Raw genomic sequence first — 24,968 nt, forward strand, 5'->3', positions numbered from 1 at the left:
ATATATATATATATATAAAATAAAAAGACATTTTTCGTGAAAATAAAGCCAATCAAACGCACATTTAACGTAGAAAATTAATGGTCCATTTGTACGAAATTCATCCAAAGGGATCATTTATGCCAAGAATGCAAAGGTTTGAAACCATTCGCACAACTTTGAAAGGTTTGGAACAATTATGTAATGTTAACATAAATTTGGGACCATTTGTGTCGAATTTCATTTTTTTTAACGTCACACGTAATTATTAGATTTTTAGACCAACTCCGACGCTATCTTAAGCCAAATATTCAATTATCGATAATGTTAGAAATACGATGGCAGCGGACTCAGATTGTAGCTCGTATTAAATTATGTAGAATTAGCTAAAAAAAGTCATTTCGAATCAATCAAATCAGAAATCCATGAGTAACTATTAATATATTTTTCATCTATAAACACCTACATCACCCAACTTACAATGTTGTTTCTTGTATGCTTATATCGTTCACGTATTATGATGTAAAATTTGGGACAGGGACGGATGGGGGGGGGGGTGTTGTTTCTTGTATGCTTATATCGTTCACGTATTATGATGTAAAATTTGGGACAGGGACGGATGGGGGGGGTCGCAGGGCAGGGTTTTAATCCCCCCCCCACCCCATACTCAGGGCCAACAACATTTTTTTAAAGGTATTTTTTATTTTTTTGGGTAAAAAATCAATTTTTATGTGTAAAATTTTTTTTTCCACTTAGTAGCCCGGTATGAAATTTTATAACCCGATCTTGGATCCAATCTTGGATCTGTCCCTAATTTGGGATATGTCTAGTGTGCTATCAAGCTTGGTACTAAAGAGACATACAATTTGAATTATCATTTTTTGTTATTTTCTTTTATTTCGTTATGAAATTTTAGTATATGCATAAAGTAAATGTTGAGAGATTTGTTTTGATATAGCATCTCTCGTAGCGATAACCAAATGAAAAAAGGATATAGTTTGGCAAAGTTCGAAATGTTTTTGCAGAAATTACTGCACAACCAGTGACTTTGATCGCGTACTTCCAAGCGTGGGATTAGAATCTCTCTCTATAAATCTCTTTCCCCACATTTCTCTATTCTTTTATCTAAAGTTTAAATTAACAGTTCTTAGAGTGAATTAATGAATTAGTTTAGATTCATGAATGAGAGTAAGTTCATGAATAGTTCAAGTTCATGAATGAGTGTTGAGTTTATTTTTCAAAGACTCAAAGGATATGATTAAACTGTACGAATTAAAACAAGAACTGTTAATCTCATTTCCCTTATTCTCTATTCTTTTCTTCGAGTTTAAGTAAACAATTTTAATAGTGTTCTATGAATTTAATAAATTGCTATTTGTTTGTTGTATGTTAAGAGGCAACTTTTCATTTGAAACCCTTTAACAAATTCGTCGAGCAGGGCAAATAATATTTTGAGGGAAGTCATTCGTTACTCAAATTTAGAATTTACACTTATCAGTTCTATTTTAAACTACATATGGCAACACCAGCTAATGATATTAATTTATTCGCACTCGCGAGAAAATACGAGTAGGAGCAAGAATGAGTGTATACATAAGCGAGGGAGCTTCCTAAATTCCTTTTTCAGAGTTTTTGAGAGACAATGTGTTAAAGTTTAGATTATCGATTTATTTAGACCCGACGTGCGAAAATAATCAATTAAAAGTAACAACTCACTTTTTAATTGTTTCTAGATGATTAGATCAAACAAGTCAATCTATCCCATGTTTAAATATCACAGTTTGTAAATTGCATAAAGTAAATAACACCATTATGATCACATAGAAAACCCACAAAATTTCTCTCAATTTAATGGATATTTGACTATGTGGCTATGACTTTTGTGTCTTCGCAGATAAGGTTAAAGTAGTATTACAAGTAGTTCCCTTGTCAAATTTCTCCGGTCAATGACAAATCAGAGATCTGTTATGCATCTTCCATGTATGTGCAGAAATTACTATCTAATTTGATTATTCTTAGTTTAGGTTTGAAATTGATTCTCAAATTGAATCAATTTGATGGATATTTGACTTACCTCTTTTTCCCTCAATTTAATGGATATTTGACTATGTGGCTATGACTTTTGTGTCTTCGCAGATAAGGTTAAAGTAGTATTACAAGTAGTTCCCTTGTCAAATTTCTCCAATCAATGACAAATCAGAGATCTGTTATGCATCTTCCATGTATGTGCAGAAATTACTATCTAATTTGATTCTTCTTAGTTTAGGTACCTCTTTTTCCCTCAATTTAATGGATATTTGACTATGTGGCTATGACTTTTGTGTCTTCGCAGATAAGGTTAAAGTAGTATTACAAGTAGTTCCCTTGTCAAATTTCTCCAATCAATGACAAATCAGAGATCTGTTATGCATGTTCCATGTATGTGCAGAAATTACTATCTAATTTGATTCTTCTTAGTTTAGGTTTGAAATTGATTCTCAAATTGAATGTTTGTGGATAGGAAGTCCGTGCCGTGGATCATTCTACTTTTTCCATTCCAAGTTATGGTAAATGATAGAAAATATTGGTTTTTGTAGGAATTCCCCCGAGGTACTCAATTGTACAAGAGATAATATAAACGTATAGTATATAAGTAGACCACACCGTTAATCACAGTCACAACTTAAAATCAACATTGCCAATGAACAATCTTGCTATTGCAGCAACGGTCAATGATCAACGGCCGCCCTAGCTCACTTGGATTCCTGGATCCACCACTGGCTCGAAACAGCTACCAAACTCTATATTAGCAAAAAACCATGAAAATTATAATCTTCAATTAACGTCGGAAAAAAATCTTCTTTTATTCATTTAGTTATTGGTCTCCTCGCTGCTGAAAGATAAAATTGAGGCATGTAAAAAAAAAAAAAAAGGGAATTATACGAGCTTTCCCCTTATAGTTTATTTTCAAATTTGGTCATTTAAGAATTCAATTTCTTGGCCTTCGTGGTAAGGGATGGATTTTTGCGACTTTAAGTTCATAACATACATGAAAAATGTGCTGAAAAATCCATTGTTCCTTTTTACAAGTTTAAATTTAAATCAATTTGCATGTATTAAACACTCGGTGTTGATTTCTAAAACAGCTGCGTCAACGTACCTAACTGGAATTTTACTTTCTGGTTTGATTTTAATTAAAAAAAATTTGAATCCAAATATAAAGTGTGATCATTGATAAGAAACTTCGTGTTTGAAATTTCATTGCAGTTAGTTTCTTTGCATTTTCCATTTGTTCTAAATGCAGAAATTTCAAGTTTTCTTGCTTAAGGAAAATTCTTTGTTTGGTAGGTTTTGGATATGGATGCCAGCATTTCTTTAATTTTTTGTATTAACTTGAACCTTATACAGATTTAAGTGGAGGCTATTTGAGAAGTTATTTGAATTCAGCTTAATCTAATATATATATATATATATATATATTTATTTATTTATTTATTTATTATTATTTTTTTTCAAGTCACCTTAATGTAATAATTAAGTTTGAAAGAAAAACCAAACTTGACAATTTGTGATTTGGGTCCAGACTGAATAATCTTTTGAGATGAGTTGAATTCGAGTGAAGTGAATAATATATAGAGAGAGACTGTTCCTGCTATTAATTAAATTGACAAATAAATTTCTTGGAATTTGTCAACATATCATAGTCACCATTTTAAAATTGATTTTATTTTTTGTAGCACTTGTGTTGACTTCTCAACCAGCTAAAAATTAAGTGAAATAACTCATCTTTATTTCTGAAAAGGTCCGGACCTGGGTCCATGTTCACCAAAAAATTTATTTACTTTTAGGCTTTTAGCCCCTGTTTGACCCCATTATTAGGTTTATAATGCGAGGATAGATTTTTCTGAAAAATGGATGGTTGTAAAAAAATAAAAAAATTTCGATTTATGTGTAATATTATTTTATTGAAAATTGTGTGATTAAAAATAGGAGAGAAATTTTTTATATTAAATTGAAAAGTCTTAAAGAGGTCCAAACGAGGGCTAATCTGGTCAAACTCTTTTTATCTATCCATTTTGTAGGATTTGGCTTACAACTTTTTTCTACTTTTAAGTTTTAACCATATATTTCTCAAAATTCTTTACTTATAATCAATTATAAGTCTACATTTTAATTACACAAAAGGTCCATAACTTCGGTCATGTCACATTTATGTTCCTAACTTTTTTCATCACATTTTTATCTTCATCATTCCATTAATTGGCACATCTTGTCTCTGATAAAGGTTACTATTCAAGTAAAAAGACTTATTTATTCATTTTATTTTTGAATAAGCAATAAAAACTCATAATTAAAGACAAATTTTGCTAATTAATAAAACGTTAAGGATAAAAAAAAAAGAAAAAAGGGAACATAATATAATAATGAATAAAAATAACGAACCTACAATGCAATGTAATATATTTATAAAAAATTTATGATGTAAATATAACCACCGTCACAACTTTTGACAAACATACACCAAATGCCGGAAAAGGGCACGGGACTTGGTATCCATAGCCTTAATTATTTGGTTTTTTGACCCCATTTTTTCTTTCAAAGTCTTAATCAAATCTCTCTAGATTATGAAATATGAACACACACAAAAGAATAATACGCGGACATGACCATTCTAGATATGGGTTATGGCGATTGGTATATCCAAATATAATAAAAGTTATTGGTATGATTTGATAATAAAGGTTTGGTGGACAATGGCGAATTCAAGATGGGAGGTCAATTACGACGGTTGTTGACCATGGACTGTCGACGGTCAACTACCGAATCAGCGAGAAAAAAATCATAGATTAAACTGTATAAAAATTAAACGTAAATCGTAGATTAAATGTAAATCAAAAGTTAAACCATCATCAATTTCAAATTTCAATTCCAACAATAATTAATTATTCATCACACAAATTCCCCAATTTATTATTGTCATTTATCACAAATCAAATTCACAGTCTACATACACGAAATATTCTCAAATTCATAAATTTCCCTTTTTCATAAATCATAAACATCAGCATTCAATAACGTAATCCCTAATATTCTCGAACTCGCAAAATCCCCAATTCTTAAATTCACAAAAATCAAAATCGTCACAGTTAACACTATAGGCTCACAAACACATCCATAACTCATAAACATAATTCATAAAATAGTAAAAAATGAAATAACTCTAAAAGAACAAAAACCTTTATAATAAAAAAAAAAAAAAAGCCAGAAAAGAGAGGCAGAGAGCATACTCACAACAGGCTTGAGAATGTGGTGAGATTTATTCATGGAGAAGCCACAAGAAATGTAAGATATAAAGGCATGATTCTTACCCCCAGGGCACATCTCCAAGTGGTAAAAGAGGAGGGTGGAGAAATTCAGTTTTGCTTGAAGCTACTGCGTCAAGGGTTCGAATCTTGAAATATGGATTTGGCTTTTGGGTAAGTGCAAGTGTACAAGCAACCTTCCACCCTGTACCCTTGGGGGTATAACCTGCGATTTACCTCCCTCACGATGCTCTAGGGTAGGGATGGTGAGGGACCCTTAAGGTTAGGGTTTAACCTTTTTTTATAAAGGTATGATTCTTGACTTGTAAAATGAATATTTTATATAGCAAAAAGCAGAAAATAATTAATTAAATGTTTTATTATTAATAATAAATACTTTAATTTTAAAAAGGTTATGACATGCTATGCGGGCGGAAAGTATTGCCGGAGATTTTAGCCGTGCATGTTGATCCTTCACTTTTTCACCAACCTTGGCACTTCAAACCATGGAGATGGCCGTAGGTTCGTCCCTTTCTCTCTTCAAACCCCAACATTTTTTCGTTGACTCAATTTTCTATTTTTTCTTTTCCATATTCAATGGGCGCATATAAGTATGAGCATTTGATTGGGCCTTTAGAAAAAAAAAAAACAAGAGACCCAATAACCCAAAAAATCCCCACACTCATAATTTATAACTAAGAGTCTAATAATCTTTAACCTATTTCTATTGTAATTGTGGCTCTCTCCTCCCATCTGGCGGCGACGACTCTGACGAAGCTAGCACGCGTGGTCGTGCCCTCTAGCTAGGTGCTAGCTCTGCCACTGCCTTGTGGGGTGATTAAAATAGACAGGCAAGCCCATAAATTGATTAGCCAAGTCAAAAACGAGGACAATGAGAATAGTCACTTTTATTAATGTGAATAAAAAAGTAATATTATATATTACAATTCTCTTTTGCCTAATCATAAAAAATAATGTTGTTTGAGTAGAATATGCTCCACTTTGACGATTTTATTTTTTATTTTTTGGATTATAACGAGTTAATTTTTATTGACTCATAATCTTCACTTATATTCTAGTCACATATATTATGAAATTCATGAACTTATAATGTCTACGAGATTCTTTATTTATATACTTATAAAATGGTATTTTGTGCATAATAGTAGGCATGAGCATTTTAATAAGAACCGAACTTTCCGAATCGAAATCGAACCAAAATCGAAGGTTTCGGTCCAATTTCAACAAAAAATAAATTAGAAATTGAAACTAAGAGTAGACTGAACTTGGATCGATTCTTGGTTCTTGAACCAGAACCGTTGGGTATCCCAATTGAATCTTTTTTCATATAATTTTTTTATTTTATTTTTAGGGCTGATAGAAACATACAAAACCAAAAAAATTCTTATTTAGATGGTAATTTGTCTAAAACTCTAGACTTTAATCAAGACTAGCTTTTACTTTTTGGTCTCTCGCCCCATATCAAATTGTTGCATCTCAGAAGTACATCTTAATCTTTGCAATTTGAGTTTTCTATGAATCAAAAAGTTTAAGTTAGGGTTATTGTGTAAGTTGATGAATTAAATCGTTTAGTATTTGCAATTTGGATATTTTATTTATTTTATTTTTTTGCCTTATTTTACAAACTTAAGTGATTTTTTTTTAAAAACTTTTTTATAATGTGTGGCAATTTAACTTGATATATTCATAACTTAGATTGTGGTATACATCTTTTGTTATCTTGAGTTCATAATTCTCTTTTGAAATATATATTTTTTCATTTTGAATCATGCAACTTATTTTTTAGCCTCTTGAATACTTCTTCGCTGAATTTTCTCTATCACATAAATATTATCGAGTAATGGCAAGTTAGGAATATTATTGAAAGCGACTATATGAAAAATATTTATTAAATATTTTTTAAAAATGTTACGAGTAGAACGAACTCGAAACAGAACCGACAATTCAAGTTTGCCTTCGATTCCATAATTACAAGGACGAGAGTGATTCCATTTACAAAATACTTGAAATACATTGGGTGGTTCTGGGTATTGAAACACCCGAACTGACCCACCCACGCTCAAGCTTACATATGGAGAATCTTCAAATTTAGATAAAACTCTTTATTTTGACTCTCTATTTCACTTTTTGTAAGATATATCTAAGATCCGTTTGATTGTAAAGATGAAAATTGGGGAGAAAGAAAATGAATTAAAGGGAATTGAATTGCCTAGAGTTTGTTTTAGTGGGAATTACCAATTAATGGTGTTTTGTTGGTATACCTTTTTACCTGAAAAATTTTAAAATACAAGTGTCTTTTGGTGTTTATTTCGCTTTGTTTTTTTTTATGAAAATTATCAATTTACGGGATATTCACTTCTACAATTATTCCTAGAATTTGTATCCATTATCAAAAAAAAAAAAAAAAAAAAAAAAATTAAAAATCATCTATATTTTAGTGTTTGTTTGGTTTTATTTTATATGAAAATTGTCAATTTAAGAGATATCTTCTTTTACAATTATTTATAGAATTTGTTTCCATTGTCAAAAATTAAAAAAAAAAAAGGGGTTGGTTTTCGTTGTTTTCATGGAAAATGCATCACGTTAGGTAGAAAACGGAAAAGAAATTGCCTAGAAAATTTTACACATCAAACACTACAAAAAGTTGGAACCATGGAAAATGTTCCATATCAAACTAACCCTTATTGTTTTCTCCTTACCTTTTATTTAACATAATTTTACATGTATAAATGATCAATCAAATCAAGTATGATTAGAATAATTTAAGAAGTAGAGTATCGAAATCTGACTTTATCCACTATCTATTTAAAAAAATTAAAATAAAGAGTTTCTTTGAATTTATTTATAAACAAGAACTCTTTAAAACAGAGACCATAGTGAATTTTTGAGAGTATGTTAAATATGCTCTTTTATGTATAATATTGACTAAGATTTTAAAAAAATAAAAATAAATTACAATTGACCAAAATATTTGCAGTCAAAATGGTATCTTTTTCTTCTCAAATTAAATTTGGTCTCTCCCGTTGACTGTAAAAAGGTGGACTTTTCCTTTTTTTCCCTGGGCAGAATTCCTTTAGTTTGACTTGAAATCGGAAATGCAAATTAACCAAACAAAACATATTCTCAATTTATCACACGATAGCTTCTACATTTCTAGCGGACACAAGTCTTCTGCTTTGACTCAAAAATTTTGAACAAACATCGTAAAAATTTTCCACGAGATTAATTTATTCAGAATTGAGAATTGGAACAAATCAATTTTCATTCAAATTTGTGAAAATGAAATCATTGGAAAAAAGGAACCACATTGGACCATAATTAGTGCGTGTCATGCCAACAGTATTTATTATATATATTGAAATGTATACTATTAAGAGTAACGCTATTCATATTTGTTCACTGCGGTAGTCATCCCACGTGGCATTTTATATGACGGTTTGTGATTTGATATATTAATATGCTAGTTTTTTCTTACCATATATATTAAATTACTAACCACCAAATGCATGTCACGTTGGGTGACTGCGGTAGTGAGTGACTGCAAATAATATTATTATACTATTATACCCTAGATAGTACTGAACATAATCTTGTTGTTTCATAATTTAATTGAACGGGAATTTTTATCTTAGAGAGAAAAATCTTGGAGAAAAATTTTGTTATTAAACCCGACACATTAGATTAATTTTTCACGCTTTTAAGATAAAATAATTAGTGTAGGAACAACACTTTTCGCTAAAATTTTTCACAAATTTATATAATTTTTTTCTACTCTTCCTAGCCATTAAATCCACAGCAAACATTTGATTAAAAACGTCATTGATTTAAATTAATTATCAAGAAAAGAAATACTGACGTATTAGTGACGGAATAAATCTTTAGTGATAAAAAAATGAATTCATTTCTAAAATCTGGTAATTGCTTGTAATTGATTTAAAATAATTATTTAAAAATCAGGGACTAAATTAATGGGGCAACCTTGCAAAAATCCGTGGCTATTCCGAAGGGACCACCTTATTTATGTTGAGAATGATTCGTAACAATACACGGACTTGACACACCACACGGACCTGCCGTATAGTAGGAGAATAATGCACTACTTTGGTGACAATTATGGATCCTGCTTTATTTGATTTGAAATTTGAAATTAATTATTACCAGTTCGAGTAAGAATAGGGCAGTCGTATGAGGACGGATTGTTGGAACAACACGGATGCACTAAATTGCAGAGTGATGTACGATTTAGCGACAACACACTTTAAGTCAACTATAAATGTCAAATTACTATTGTCCATAAAATTTGAGATTCGAGACTGATTTAGAATTTATTGTTTTGCCATTATTAGTGTAATCATCATCGATACACTTTTAACAACAAATCTTGGAGCATTATAAAAAAAAACAAAAACAAAAAAAAAAAAAATTGTCATACCATACTCCCTTCGATTATATTTTTGAAACGATCTTTACGTTCCTACTATATTCACAAAAACAAACTTATCTGTATCAATTATATTCAAAATAACTTAATCGTAATTTCTGATAAGCAAAATTAAGTAAAAAGCGCCTACCAATATTTACAATGTTTCAAACATAATTCATTTTTATTTTTACTTTTTTGGGTTAGCGCTACAGCTATAAATACACATCGAACACTTGAACGACGTTGTACTCAAAAACCTCTTCAAACATTTCAACAATTCTTATTCACTAACCAACAATTTCTTCATTGTTTATTCACATTTTTCTTTTCCTTTCATCCCTTAAGAGTTTTTGACTGAAAATATGGTGCTATTATCCAAAATTGCAACCAACGATGGACATGGCGAAAACTCGTCTTTTTTTGATGGTTGGAAGGCATATGACAGTGACCCTTATCATCCCACAAAAAATTCTCATGGAGTCATTCAAATGGGACTGGCAGAAAATCAGGTACGAACATGTCTAGTACATAGTATTGAACGGTACTATTTAATCTCGTCTAGTATTGTATAGTCAAAACCCAACTAATGTCTCTTCTTATTCGTGCAGCTTTGCTTTGATTTAATCCAAGAATGGGTTGAGAACAACCCAAAAGCCTCCATTTGTACACCTCAAGGATCAAATGGCTTCAACGATATAGCAATTTATCAAGATTATCATGGCTTGCCAGAATTCAGAAATGTAAGAGCTTCAAATAAATCTAACTGTAACTGCTTATTTTATGCTTATTCTGTACTGTCCTTTAAAGAAATCAATTATTGACCTTTCTGTATAATTCAACAAAAAAAGTCTTACAATTTGAAAATATGAATTTGCAGTCTGTTGCAAGATTCATGGAGAAAGTGCGAGGAAATAAAGTCAAATTCAACCCTGACCGCATTGTAATGAGCGGCGGCGCCACCGGTGCTCATGAGACTTTGGCCTTTTGCTTGGCGGATCCCGGCGAAGCATTTTTGGTGCCTACACCATATTATCCAGGGTAAGTAAAATTTCACTTTCTTATTTACTTATTTCTTGTCTTTTATTTTTAAATTATAATATGACATATAAAAAACAAACTTAGAAGACGGAGCAGAAGCATCTCTACGACTTCACCAAATGAAAGTTGTCATCATTTGAATCTCATTGGTTTCTCAAGAAATTATTTTTTTTTATTTTTTTATTTTTATTGTGGGACTTATGAATTATTGGAGTGGGTCATGGTAGCATAATCATTTCCTTATAATATAGAAAAGAAATTAGGTACTTTCTATTAGAACCTCTCAATTCAACTTGTCCATATTCATCACAGAAACCAAATTTTCTCGATAGCCATGTCTGCCAGCTAATCATTCTTCGACACATTTTCATGTATAGACCGCGTTCAAATATATATATTAAATTTTATTGAGAAATGCTATTTTGCAAGGTAATTTGCACAGACCCTGACCAGATTCTATCTTGTAGGGGCCAAGGTCTCTGCAAATGACCCTGATCAAATAGTATTACTCAATTTTATTTTATCAAAAGCTCTTCTACACATATATTTTCATAAATGTATAGCTGCCAAGCTTCAATATTGATTCACTAATTAAAAGTTTAATATGTCGTATATGAAATTTATTATTATTATTTAATTCATTCTATGATTACTCAATTCTTGCTGAGCTAAATGAGTAGTCACTTTCTTGCAGTTATGATCGAGATTTGAGATGGCGAACGGGTATACAACTTTTCCCGGTTGTTTGCGAGAGCTCAAATGAGTTCAAAATCACTAGAGAAACCTTGGAAGATGCATATGAAAAAGCTCAAGAGGCTAATATCAAAGTTAAGGGCTTGATTCTAAACAATCCATCAAATCCATTGGGCACTGTACTGGACAAAACCACATTGAGAGATGCAATGAGCTTCATCTGTGAGAAAAACATTCACTTAATCTGTGATGAGATATATTCCGCCACGGTTTTTGACGAGCCCGGTTTTATCAGCATTGCTGAAATAGCAGAAGAAAGCTCGGTATCTAAACATCGCGATCTCATTCACATTGTTTATAGTCTGTCAAAGGACCTCGGATTTCCTGGATTCCGAGTAGGCATTATATACTCGTACAACGATGCAGTAGTGAACTGTGCACGAAAAATGTCAAGTTTCGGATTAGTTTCCACTCAGACACAACACCTGATTGCTTCAATGCTATCGGACGATATTTTTGTGGAAAAATTCTTAGACGAGAGCGCCAAAAGATTAACAGAAAGGCACCGTGTATTCACCCGGGGACTTGCTAAAGTAGGCATTAAAAGTTTGGGAGGCAATGCGGGGCTCTTTTGCTGGATGGACTTGAAGAGACTCCTTAAAGAACCAACATTTGAAGCAGAAATGGAGTTATGGCATTTAATTATCGACGAAGTTAAGCTTAATGTTTCACCAGGCGCCTCGTTCCGTTGCTCAGAGCCAGGTTGGTTCAGGGTGTGCTTTGCGAACATGGACGATGAAACCATGAGAATTGCACTTCAAAGGATCCACAAATTCGTGATTCAGAAAACTGGATTAGACCAGCCAATGACGAGAAAACAATACAAGAGAAGTGAACTTGAAATCAGTTTATCATTTCGTAGATTGGATGAGTTCATTATGACTCCCCGAATGTTGTCGTCTCCTCACTCTCATATGACTTCGCCCCTTGTTCGAGCAAGGACTTGAACAAAAATATCGCGCTCTACACGACATTTTTATACCAAATAAGTGGAAGATGAGGCTTATGCAGTGACATACATATAGATCAACTTACGATTTTAACACCATACTTACGGAACATTCATTCTTTCCAATTAAGGCAGTATTCATGTTTTTGCTCATTTGATGGATGTAAGTTGCATCAAATGGGATCTATTAAAATTTGCTCATTTTTTTTTTGGCATTCCTTTGTTCTTCATGTAAAGGAAGCTGCTATTATTTAAGTTTTGGGCTTATTAAGTAATGTAATGTGACCAATTGTTGTTTCATTGTTCTAGAATAGTAAATGTCTCTAAAATTGTCGTATCTAGTGTTGTCAATTTTATCCCGTTAGTGGACAGATCGTAACAAGTAGTAAAGTGGACATATTGAGGTCCGATTATCGTTTCCACGAGAACTATATTTTTATACTCAATCCATTATTTCTATCTTCTATGTGATGAAAATAAATGAGAACAATGATTAAAAGTGGTTTTTATTCTAACTACTTAAAAGTTTGTGAGTGCAACAGAAAATAAGTAAGAATTCAAATAATAAATGGGTATTAGGGTAGAACAACTTCACCTGTTGGTCACCTTTACTTCTAATATCAAAATTTATAAAATCTAAAGTAGTGTTCGGTCGAATTCATTGAGCCTATTTAAATAATTCAATTTCATATCTCTATGCGAATCAACATTATTTAAACGAAATAATAGTTCTAAGGATTCATATAGGACCGTATCAATTAATATATGTATCTCTACACGTTATATTAATTTATCAAATTTTAATATGTAGTCTAAACAAGAATCCGCATCTCTATTCAATTATTGTTCAAGAAATAATTAAATAATTGGCCAGAAAATTCAAAGTATAAAGAACATGATTAAAATACACACATATACTCATAACGAACAAGAATCTCAAATAAAATTAATAAAGGGTCTCAAATAGGTTACATTGTTTGCCCTAACAAAGGATTTAGCTATGCATAAAGAAAGAGAAATAACAAATTGTCTTAGAGCATATCACCGGATTTAGAATTAAATATGTAGAAGAAAAAGTAGATTTTGCACCAAGCATTCCTTCATCTTCCAATTGATGCTTCACGCGATCAATTCGTCGTCGTTTTTTCCCTTTGAATCTCTCCATTTTTCTCTTAAGATGTGTTTCTTGCCCCTTAATGTGTAGAACTCCTTAAAGTGTGAGAATTTTCGTATTTATAGGTCGCTTGTCTTATGGGAAGAATATGGTTTTCTTATGAACTCAAAAACGAGCTAGAATTGCGCCCTAACGCGTTTGGGATGTGGTGCCGCAGCGCCGCGATGATCAATGGGATGGCGTTGCAGCGTCACTTTCCCGACAGACAACACCTTGTTCAATTTTTTTATCATAACTTTCTTTTTTGATATCCGATTGAAACGATTCAAGATGTTTTGGAAAGCCAACTCAAAGGGCTACAATTTTTCTTTAGACATCATTCTCCAATTCAATCGTTTCCTATGTCAAAAATGGGTCTCAATGTGGGCCTAAAATTACAGAGCATAACTTTTCAGTTGAAAATTGATTTGTGATCATATTTTGCCTAAATTTGATCCCTTTGACATCTTTCTTCATTCAATTGACTCCTAACGCTCTTGGATCTTCATCGTGAAGATCGACACAATTTTTGAATATTTGTACTTTAGTTCTCGAACTTTGGATCTCTTAAGATTTAGCCATTTTCTCCATTTTTGCCCACTTTTGTTTTTTTCTTCAATTTCTTGTACCGTCATTGAATTTTACCTATTCAACACAAAATGAAATAATTTAAATCATAATTCATTCGAGAAGCAACTAAATATGATCGTTTTAAAGTTCTGAATAAGTGTATAAAATACACTTATCATCTACGACAGAAATTGGTAGTTGCTGGTAACTAATTGGAAGATTTAAAATGGTGGAAGGAAGTTAAAGATTAGAAGAGCCAATGAAGACTACATATACGAATAAAATGAAAAGAGTCCTTTCGTTTAGCCGCTCCCCGCTCCCCTCTCACATATCTCCTAAACCACTATCCTAATAGTCTCTTTTCTAATCGACACTTCAAATCGTATCTCGACTAAAACTTAGTCTCGATATATATCTTTTTCAAACTATCAAATTATATTAAGATAAAAATGGCAGTCGAAAGAGAAAATAAAGAACGTAGTGTGGCAGCATAGGTGAGAAGCGCTACACCGAGGACGAAAACTTCGTTAGAATATTATCTTTTCCTTAACGTGCTATGGACAAAGAGTCTAGTTGGACAAATGGATCAAGAGTAAATCCTTTTGTTTTTTCCTATATTTATTTATGTATTATTAGTTATTTAGAATAAGAACGACGTAGAAATTAGGAATAATTTGATTGAAGAAACAAAGATTAGTTGGGTATCCACGGAGGATTGCCATAAGGGATGACGCAAAATTGTTCATCTTGGACCAACATACACATGATATAGACACACACACTACAGAATATTTATTAATTAGTATAAGCCTTCACTATTACAAGCAAATTTTAACGATATTAGATTTTATACAATTTAATAAGATGTAAAATTTTCACACGTCTGTTTACTTTGATTGTGCTTAATAATTATGTCCATACTCTGTATGGATTCTATAGAGGTGATGTTATCTATCATCTATTTAGGTGGCAATTGCACCTTGATCCAACATTTAAAGGAATTGTTAATGCACAAAAATAATAAATTAGGGGTTCACTGTCACCTAAATTGATAGTGACATAAATAAAATTAGTCATTTTGTAGAAGAGCAGACCTCTAAATTGCAAGTGTAACTCGAAAGCTAATCAATATTTAATATCATACCTATAACCTTTAATCTACCAAACAAGACCTAGTATTCTATATCTATAATTACAATCGGCAAGCTTTTCTTAGGAAGTCGAATATGTTCTTAAAAATAAATAACAAAATTTTACGTTGCTATCGTTGCTGAAAATGTTGATGGCATACAATATAAAGTTATTAATATAATTATTATATTAATGAATTCAAGTTACCTTTTAAAGTCGTATAAATGGTCAAGAACTTCATAAGCAATTAGACCATGATCTTCCATTTAAAATTATTTAAAAAAAAAAAGAAAAAAAAAGAACACAAACCAAACAAATGGAAAAGGAAAAGAAAGCACTTAAAATATTAGGAGCCAGATACAAATTTGTTACCATGTACTCNAAATAAAAATGTTAGCTAGGTAGTTATGTGATAAAAATTTAATTAATTAGGGACACTTCAACAAAAGTTGTCTTTTACAACATACAAAAGGTAATATGCGTTAATTGAGTATGGCTAAAAGAGTCTATCACAACATTCTAATAAGTGTATGTTGCCATTAATTAATATAATTGAAATTTGACAATAATTTTTTAAATGTCTATTGCAATAGTTTTGAATGTTGCCTTATCTTTTTACTCTACTGCCACATATTCGATCGTTGATCAAGGCCTTTCACAACCTTTTTTGCGTATTGCGAAAGACAATTTTTATTATAGTGTGTATATATAAACTAATAGATTTTCACGATTCCAAATACATCTTCTCAATTAGAGTAATGCTATGTAGTCATTGGAATTGCAATTCCAATTCAGGTGACATTAGATGATAAATTAAATGAAATGTGAAATTAAATGAGTTGTTTAATTTCACCTATCAATTTATGCCATATTAATGCTATCTAAATTGGAATTGCAACCTTAGTAGAACTACGTAGCATTACTCTCTCAATTATTGTTTGACAGTATAGAAACATGCATCCTTGAGCCCATTGGCTGTCATCATATCAAATTAAAGAGGTTTCAGGACTGATTGATTTATTATAATATTTTGATGCTGATCCTTCTGTGGTATACATAAAATATTACCTGTATTAGGTGGGCTTATTCATCGAATTGTTCCATGTTTGAAAATCAACTTTACATGGAATTGACTTTGAATTTAAGCAAAAATATAGATACGAGAAAAATTAATAAAGAAAGAAACAAATAACAAATTAGCTACCTCATTGGTCGACCAAATTCACTCAACGTTGGTAGTTAACTAATGGTATGCTAGTTTTATAAATGTCCTTTCGTGAATCGAAAGATTAAAGTTTTTGAGTCGATTTATTCTTGACTGCTAAATGACACTTAGATGACTCTCATGTCAAACTTGTCAAGTAAGATTAGAAGTCGAGCTTAGTGATGTGTCAATATTTGGTGAAGAATGACATTCAACAATTTGTTTTGAATTAAATAAAATTTCCATTTTTACTAGAAATAGCGGCAGTTTTCAAATGCTAGCACTTCTAGTGGTGCAAACTAGAAAACAACACTATAATGTCTAATGCTATATACATCTTACTCAAGATTTAATTGGTCTCATTTATGCCAAGAACAATTTAATTGTTTATTGTTCTAATTTATACAAAGAACAACCAAGAATTCCAGAATTCATCTATTAATTAAGGATTTATTTGATGGAACTTCTATTTTTACTTATACTTCTTATATAAGATTTCTCGCAGAAAGATGTCGTATGTCAACTTTTTTTAAAAGCATTTTTAATGAGATAGAGAACTTAGAATACTAAAAGATTCCAAAATATTATAGATATATTTCCCAGAAAGACCCAAACTTTATGCTATATGTATCCTGTATGTACATAATATATATAACGCAGTGTTCCCTTCTCTTCAAGAGTTGTTGCAAACGAAAGAAAATCATGAAAACTAATTAAGAAATAACACAAGCATTTGGATTCTCCTCTGCACTGTAAACTTGGTAGTATTGTGTATAATAAGGATTGTAATTCTTGTAGAGCTCGGCAAGTTCTGCAATTCGTTCTTTCTCGTCCTTATTTTTATCATCCTCTTTTTTCTTTTCAGGTTCTTTCGCTGGACCAACTGTTAGTATTTCTGTGTGCCATGATTTTCTCAATTTCCCCACAACTTCAACTGGATCAACATCCCCAACTACTGTTAATTTCCTCTCCTTCTTGTCTATAGCCAGAGATTCAATCCCTATATCAAAACAAACAAATTAGCAGACAAGATTCAATCCCTATATGAATGATCACTCGACTCCCTCACAGTATGATGGATAAAATTTTAACCCCTTCTTGTCTGATGAGCGTCCGAAATTTAGTACCTGAAAGGCTTGAAACTGCTTTCATGGCCTTCTGTTTATCTTTGTCATCATTTATTTCTAGTTTTAAGACTAGTTTCTGCAGCAAAATAAGAAAAAAGTCATTGAAATATGAAAAATTTATAATCAGAGGACAATAAGCACAAAACCCTGATTCTATTTATTTTTTCTTTCGTAATTCAGATGGAAAAATCCGCTATAAATCCCGTAAACTGTTGGACAAAAAGTTTAAAGGACAATAATTAAAGCGAAAAAGAGTAGTGCTGTATGAAAAGGCCCACAAAATCTTGTATAGCTCTTTGAAAATCCATACTGCAATTAGAGCCTCGAAAATTTTATAGAATTCATGGACAAAAGCCGAAGAGGAAACTGAAAATCAAGCTCATCCCACAAGAGATGAAATTTATATATGTGTATAAACGAAAGCAAAAATCTCGTTCATTGAATTCTTCAGTTTTATTCCATATTAGTTTGTCTGTGATGAGTGATGAAGAAGATCAACATGAAATTGACACTCAAGAATCAAATTAATCAAATTATCAAGACGATATGCACATGTAAATTTCCAAGATACATCACATAGATGTGTGAAACAAGAGCACAAATATTAAAAATATAAGCGGAGAAAGAGAAGGATTGCACCTTGGCCATTTCAGATTGGTTCAGAGGAAGGAAGTGATTAGGAATTAAGAAATGTAAAGAAACTGCTCAGAAATTATGCTATACTACACTTGTATATAGAAATAGAATGCTGAAAGTGAGTGATTGGGGGGTGAGGTGGGCGTGGGGTGGGGTATTGCCTTTGTCAAAGAAAACCATTAACGACATTTCTAAGAGAGAGATTATTGAATAAGATTTATGCTAAGGCACACATCTGGAAGGGGCTCAGATGTGACATCTAAAGAGCCAATTTCTATGTTGAGTTGTACCCTTGTTGATTGTTCTATTACATGACGCAAGTCGCAAGCCGCAAGCCGCAAGGAGTGTGTTTCGTGTGAAGTGCGTGCATGCGACCAAAATAGCATCATATAAGAAAGAGTAATCTTTCCGTGTGGGTTGTGGTGAGTGGACTTAGGGTGTTGACCTATTTGATTGAACCAGAATAGATTGATATAAAGAGGTTTGGAACAGTTCATTTAAATGTTTGAATTTAAATTGTATCGTTAGAACGTGCTGGACTAGTCATATATGTATACAACTATTTTCTATGCTAATTGAATAATATTATTCATCATTAGTAGATATTATCACAATTTTAGTTGACACAGGACTCCATAATTTATAATCTGATAGAATTGTGATGCATTGGACAATGAATCAGAGGATATGAGATGCTTTACTACCATATCACTGATCATCTTTATTAATAATGAATAGCATTACTCACATGAGCTTCTTGTAATAGTGTCAATTTCATTATCTAATGGATTTGCGATACATTGGACAATGAATTAGGGAATTATTGTCATTTAAATTGTTGATAATATCTACTAACAAGGAAGAGGCTATCATTCCCACAAGTTTCTTGTAATAATGCCAAACTCGGCATGGCCCCGCCACTTAGAAAAATCTCTCTTTCATACGAAAATGAAAATGAAATACTAAAACACATAAATAAAACAAAAATAAGAATAATAAATAAAGTAAAAAAACGGGACACAATCTCACTGTCCGACCACAAATCTAATATTATATGTTAGGAAATTAAACAGTTTAATTTCTGGGATTATGAAAGAGGCTTATGAATAAAACTATAATTAATTGTATGGGCGGTAGAGCATCACACTACCTCATATATTTTAATTAATTTGAATTAAATAATAATAAAAAATTTGGAAAGAATAAAATTTAAGAAAACCTAGGCCCTGTTTAGAAAATGACTCGACTGGCCGTCCTGATGGATTATTGGGTTTGTGCAAATTTCACCAGGTACCCATTTTATAAAATGTTTTTCCCACTTTTACCTTTACACTTTTTATATTCTACAAATACTGTAATAAAAAACTATAAATGATAAATTATTTATCACCACACATAATAAAATCACATTATTCATGCACAAAATCACTCAATCTTACCCCAAGTCTTCATTCCTTTTTCAAATCCTGAAATTTATCTATTTCCATACTTCCTCCATTCAAGTTGATAATTGCTCCCTCTCATCATACAATCTTGCCTAAATTCTTCTTTGCATATACTAAAACCCTAAGATTTTACTAGTTTTTATATTTGTTTCTAAAATCCAAGAAAATTTCACCATAAATTCACCGTAAATGAATTTACAATGATGAGTCTTATAGTATATATAACGTTTGATATATATATTTTTTTCACATGAATTTATTCAAGTCAATGCTTATTCCAATTTGTGTATAATAACATGTATTATAACAAGTTCTACAGTCTAAAATTTATAAAATTGCAATGATAAAATGGAATAAGACATTAATAAGACTAGGCCTCTAATTTTCTAAGTCAATTAGTTCCATAAATCTTTGAAATTGGTCTTGCTAAAAATACCAGATATGGTGTTTTTACACTAAGAATGCGGAGGTTCTTTTAGGTTTTATTTCTTGTCTACTTTTACAGTAAGTGCTTTTTACTTTTTTCTAAAATTTCAACAATATCAAATGGCTGTTGAACTGAGTAACGTCCTGTTGTAACTTTCTACTTATACTATCTTTTTTCCTGCATTTCAGTGAGGCTTAGTTCCTACAATAGAAAATCTGTTATTAAATAATAGCCTCTCTCAAATATTTTAAAATCTATTGGGACTTTGGTAAATACTCCATGAGAAAGTGCTCCACACTTTTGATGCTCCATTTGAGTCATTTGTTTGGTAAAATAATCTTAGAGAACATGTCTATGGGAGAATGATATCACTGTCAACAATAAACATCATCTCCGTAAGAAAAGTTCGATATTTCCATGCACTGTAAGATTATTCAAGGTAGATTGTTGAGCATAAATGTCACCTCGCACTTGTCACTTCACTTGCTATACATATTGCATATGTTGTAATGCGTCCTTCCTCTTTGGCTTCATGTAGAATAGTAGGAAGTTATTATTTCATGTAATTGGGTCCATTTTCTCACCTACATCATTCTCTATTTTTGGACAGATCATCCTCATATCTATCCTTAATTCAGCTGATATCATCGTAACAAGATCCACAAACTTGCAACGAACAGACATGAGTCTATATTGCATATTATGAACACGTTCACGAATTCAAACCTGCAACCCCACAAAACAACATCATCACAAATATGTCACACTGAAATTGTGATGGAATGTGCGAAATACGAGATATGTTAGTTCGACTAATCCGTAAGCCAATTCATCCATCGTAACAAACTCAGTTATATATAGATTCACACAATTTCATAATCACGGAATATAGAAGGAAGTTCCATATAGCAGAGTAAGTCTAAATAGGTGACCCAACAAACTTACAATTCACATTAATCCATTCAAGTAGATGAACATATTAAAGACCACAATTTTTCATATCAGATGCAATGATTGGGTACAAGACATTATATATAGTCTCACACAAAATTGAAAGGAACTATTATTCATAAAAAATTTACAGCTTTGACATTTCATGAATTCGACCAATCAAAAGTTCTTATGGTTGATTATCAACAAAAAAATTTCAAAAATTTGTAAATAAGTTGGAGGAGGAAGATTAAAAACCTAATGATGTCGATTTTGATATAAAAAAAAATAATAATAAATTTTTACTTGCTGAGAACGGTGTACGTAATTGCAAACTACACATTTATTTGGACACAAAACAAATTGAAGTCGAAATCTCCATTCATCGCAGTATTATTTAATGCCAGTGTGATGTAAGGTTTCTCATATTTCAATTATAGAATCAAAAGTTTTGGCCACAGTGTTATTTGTGTTTTTTAATAGGATAGTCAGTATATAAAGAATATAAATCCTTTTTTTAGTTTGTAATGAATTATTTTTATTTTAACGGGTATGTATGATTTTTTCGCATTGGGTTTTTCTTCACCTTGCTCACATAATATTTGCAAATCAATTAGTGGTGTGCTTAATGGAATATGAAAGTAATCACAAACTTCTTTTTAAGTAATTATTTTGGTAATATCAATTATATCAAGAGTAATGTAATTTAAATGAGTAATGTTAATGATGATGATCATCACTCTGATCATAATTCATTTTTTAATAAATTTGTGATGCATTAAAGCATTGTTTGCGAGAGATTTTTCTTGGAGAAAAAATATTTTTTTCTTTATATTTTTTCTTTTAGAAGATGTAGTTAGAAAGTAGAAAAAATTTATTGGACTACATGAAAATGATTTTTTTGGAGATTGAAAAATAGTTTGTAGAAAAATATTTTTCTTAAAAAAAAAAAAAAAAAAAATTCTCCCAAACATGCTCTTATTGTATCATAGCTGTCACTTAAATTGATAATAATTATCATTGATAATAGAATCTAAATAGAGGCTGTTGATAAGTGAGAAATAGATAAAAGTTACTATACAAGATATTAAATGCAATGATAAAACATGGAATAATATGTACGACATCATTGGTGTTAGACTCAATGAAATGTAGACTTAATCGATTCATTTTATTATAGGTTCTCATTTAAAGTTACAATATGCTACATAAATTAGTATTTTAACACCAATAATATTAAATAATCCTACATATATAAAAGAAAGAAGGCTTTGGCTGGATACGTGTCGTTAATATATATTGTCCTGTACTTTTATTTATTTTTTATTGTGTTGGGCGAACTAGACGTAGCCATACTATTTCTCCATTTTTTCGCTCAACCGACCATTCCTCTACTCTTCTTCATCTTCTCTCCTTTCTTTCCAGAAATCGAAAAATTCTGAATTATAATTTGCTCAATTGCACGTGCTAATATTACATGTTCACCAATTCCTTGGATATCGATTTGCATTTTAGGTATTTTTGTTCTTTTTTAAAAAAATATAATCTAAAATAAAATAGATTGTATACATCTAATACATTTTTTTAAAATTGAAACTAGCATTGCAAGCTTTTGTAAACATGAGGTTCCTTCTTCTTCTTCCTTGAAATCAAATCGAAATTGAGTTGTAAATTGTTGGTTTATGTAAGTTTCTTTTTATTTATCTTTTTGTTTTGTGGATTTTTTTTTCTTTTTTGTGAATTGGTGGAATTTTGGAGAATTTAATACTTTAGTTTGATTTGAATTGGCCGAGAAGTCTAGATTTTAAAATGATAAATTTGACTCAAAATAAATGCAGCAAAGCAAAGCTCATCCAGCAGGAGCAGGAGCTCCATGCTGCCAGCTTTTGTTTATTTAGATTTTGTATCAGATGATTAATGATTTGAAGTTTGGAGATTTCTTTTCTATCAAAGAGTTTATTTGATTTTTTATTTGATGTTTCAAAATTTAATGTCTACATATGTCTAAATTATTCAATATCACAAACAGTATATGAAATTTATGTCTTGGTGAAGATGGCACTTGGACTAGTCCATCTATTCCTGTTTAGACCTCTATCCAAGATGGAGGTTTGAAGAAAAACCTCCATCCATGATTGGAGGTTTTAGGTTTTTTATTAGATGATTAATATTTTGAAATTTGGAGATTTCTTTTCTATCAAAGAGTTTATTTGATTTTTGATTTGATGTTTCAAATTTCATGTCTAGATATGTCTAAATTATTCAATATCACAAACAGTATATAAAATTTATGTCCTAGACAAAATGGCACCTGGATTAGTCTATTTGTTCCTGTTTAGACCTCCATCCAAGACAAAGGTTTCATTTTTAGAAAAAATCTCAATCAATCATGATTGGAGGTTTTTTCCAAAACCTACATCCATGGATGGAGGTTTGGAGTCTTGTTTTCTTCACCTTGAATTTTATTTTTCGTTTTTCGTTTTTCCTTTTTTGTTTTTTAATTTGTTTTGTTCATATTATAAATAATTTTTTTCGATTTAAAATTCATTTCTCGCCATGATAAAACTTAATTTTTTCAATTTTAATTAAATAATATTTATATATACTTTATTTAATATTTGTAACTTTCTTTTATTTAATTTTTTTTTGTTTTTATTATATATTTTTTGAATTTTTTTTAAATTTCTTTTTTCTTCATATTATAAATAATTTTTTAAATTTAAAATTCTTTCAATTATTTTCGTTTTATGATAAAATGTAATTTTTTTTAATTTTAATTAATAAATAATATTTATTATTAATTTTAATTATTTCAATTTAATTAAAAAACTTTATAATAATCTTTTTTTTTCTATTTTTGCTAGCTTCATCAAATTTAAGATTTTATTTTTATTTTTATTTTTTATTAAGGATAGGAGAAAATATTCATCATTTGGAGAAAACTCCATCCATGATGGAGGTTTTGAGAAAAAAACACCCATCCAGGATGGAGGTTTGGACCCAAGATGGAGGTTTGAGATTCTCTTGGATTTTATTTTTTTGTTTTTATTTTTTTCTTATTTATTTTTTAAATTTGTCTTGTTCATATCATAAATATTTTTTTTCGATTTAAAATTCTTTTCTTTCCATGATAAAACTTAATTTTTTTAATATTAATTAAATTATATTTATATATTCTTTATTTAATTTTCATAACTTTCTTTTGTTTAATTTGATTTGTTTTTATTATATATTGTTTTAAAATTTCTTTTTTCTTCATATTATAAATATTTTTTCCGATTTAAAATCCTTTTAATTATTTTCATTTTATGATAAAATGTAATTTTTCAATTTTAATTAAAAATAATATTTATTTTTATTTTTAATTATTTCAATTTAATTAAAAAAATTTATAATAATTTTTTTTTCCATTTTTGCCTGCAATTCTTTTTTATTCTTTAATTTGTTAAATCATTTAGTTTCTTAGTATTGGATTGGATGAAGTGAAATGGTGTGTGAAAATAGAGAAATACTGTAGTGGGTTGATGTTGCAGTGAACTGGTGTGTGAAAATGGAGAAATGATTTAAGGCAACACGACATCATTTTTGCTTTCACGACGAAAAAAATTTGAAATTCTTTTTAATTCTTTTCTATTTATGATAAAACTTATTTTTTAATTTTAATTAAATAATATTTATATATTCTTTATTTAATGTTTTGTAACTTTTTTTGTTTAATTTTTTTATTATATTTTTCGAATTTTTTTTTAAATTTCTTTTTTTCTTCATATTATAAATGATTTTTTATTCGATTTAAAATTCTTTTTAATTTAACTTTGAAAAGTTTGAAGAAATTTTTTCCCTTTATGATTATGCCCATGTCTACATTATTTTCTAATGTTCTAATTACATTTTTGCAAT

The 24,968-nt window shown here is 30.4% G+C and overlaps 2 protein-coding genes across 2 annotated transcripts; one reads left to right on the plus strand and one right to left on the minus strand.

Moving 5' to 3' along the window:
- Positions 1-9,938: 9,938 nt before the first annotated feature.
- Positions 9,939-12,782, plus strand: LOC111380501 (1-aminocyclopropane-1-carboxylate synthase-like). The gene is made up of 4 exons (XM_023004085.1): positions 9,939-10,214; positions 10,314-10,445; positions 10,583-10,743; positions 11,438-12,782. The coding sequence occupies exons 1-4, from the start codon at positions 10,068-10,070 to the stop codon at positions 12,441-12,443; spliced, it is 1,446 nt and encodes a 481-aa protein (XP_022859853.1). The 5' UTR covers positions 9,939-10,067; the 3' UTR covers positions 12,444-12,782.
- A 4,285-nt stretch (positions 12,783-17,067) lies between these two features.
- On the minus strand, positions 17,068-18,414 carry LOC111380507 (heavy metal-associated isoprenylated plant protein 39-like). The gene is made up of 3 exons (XM_023004089.1): positions 18,270-18,414; positions 17,631-17,706; positions 17,068-17,503 (listed from the first exon to the last, which is right to left on the minus strand). Exons 1-3 carry the CDS (start codon positions 18,276-18,278, stop codon positions 17,217-17,219), a joined length of 372 nt encoding a protein of 123 aa, XP_022859857.1. The 5' UTR covers positions 18,279-18,414; the 3' UTR covers positions 17,068-17,216.
- Positions 18,415-24,968: the final 6,554 nt, after the last annotated feature.

The sequence above is a fragment of the Olea europaea genome, unplaced genomic scaffold, assembly GCF_002742605.1.
Source record: "Olea europaea var. sylvestris unplaced genomic scaffold, O_europaea_v1 scaffold2155, whole genome shotgun sequence".
Classification (NCBI taxonomy): domain Eukaryota; kingdom Viridiplantae; phylum Streptophyta; class Magnoliopsida; order Lamiales; family Oleaceae; genus Olea; species Olea europaea.

Excerpts from the sequence above, each read along its gene's own strand:
- LOC111380501 (XM_023004085.1), top strand. The coding sequence starts at position 10,068 with ATGGTGCTATTATCCAAAATTGCAACCAACGATGGACATGGCGAAAAC. Across the intron at positions 10,215-10,313 it reads TGGGACTGGCAGAAAATCAG|CTTTGCTTTGATTTAATCCA; the intron begins GTACGAACATGT and ends TTATTCGTGCAG. Across the intron at positions 10,744-11,437 it reads CCTACACCATATTATCCAGG|TTATGATCGAGATTTGAGAT; the intron begins GTAAGTAAAATT and ends ACTTTCTTGCAG.
- LOC111380507 (XM_023004089.1), bottom strand. Across the intron at positions 17,504-17,630 it reads AGCAGTTTCAAGCCTTTCAG|GGATTGAATCTCTGGCTATA; the intron begins GTACTAAATTTC and ends GTTTTGATATAG.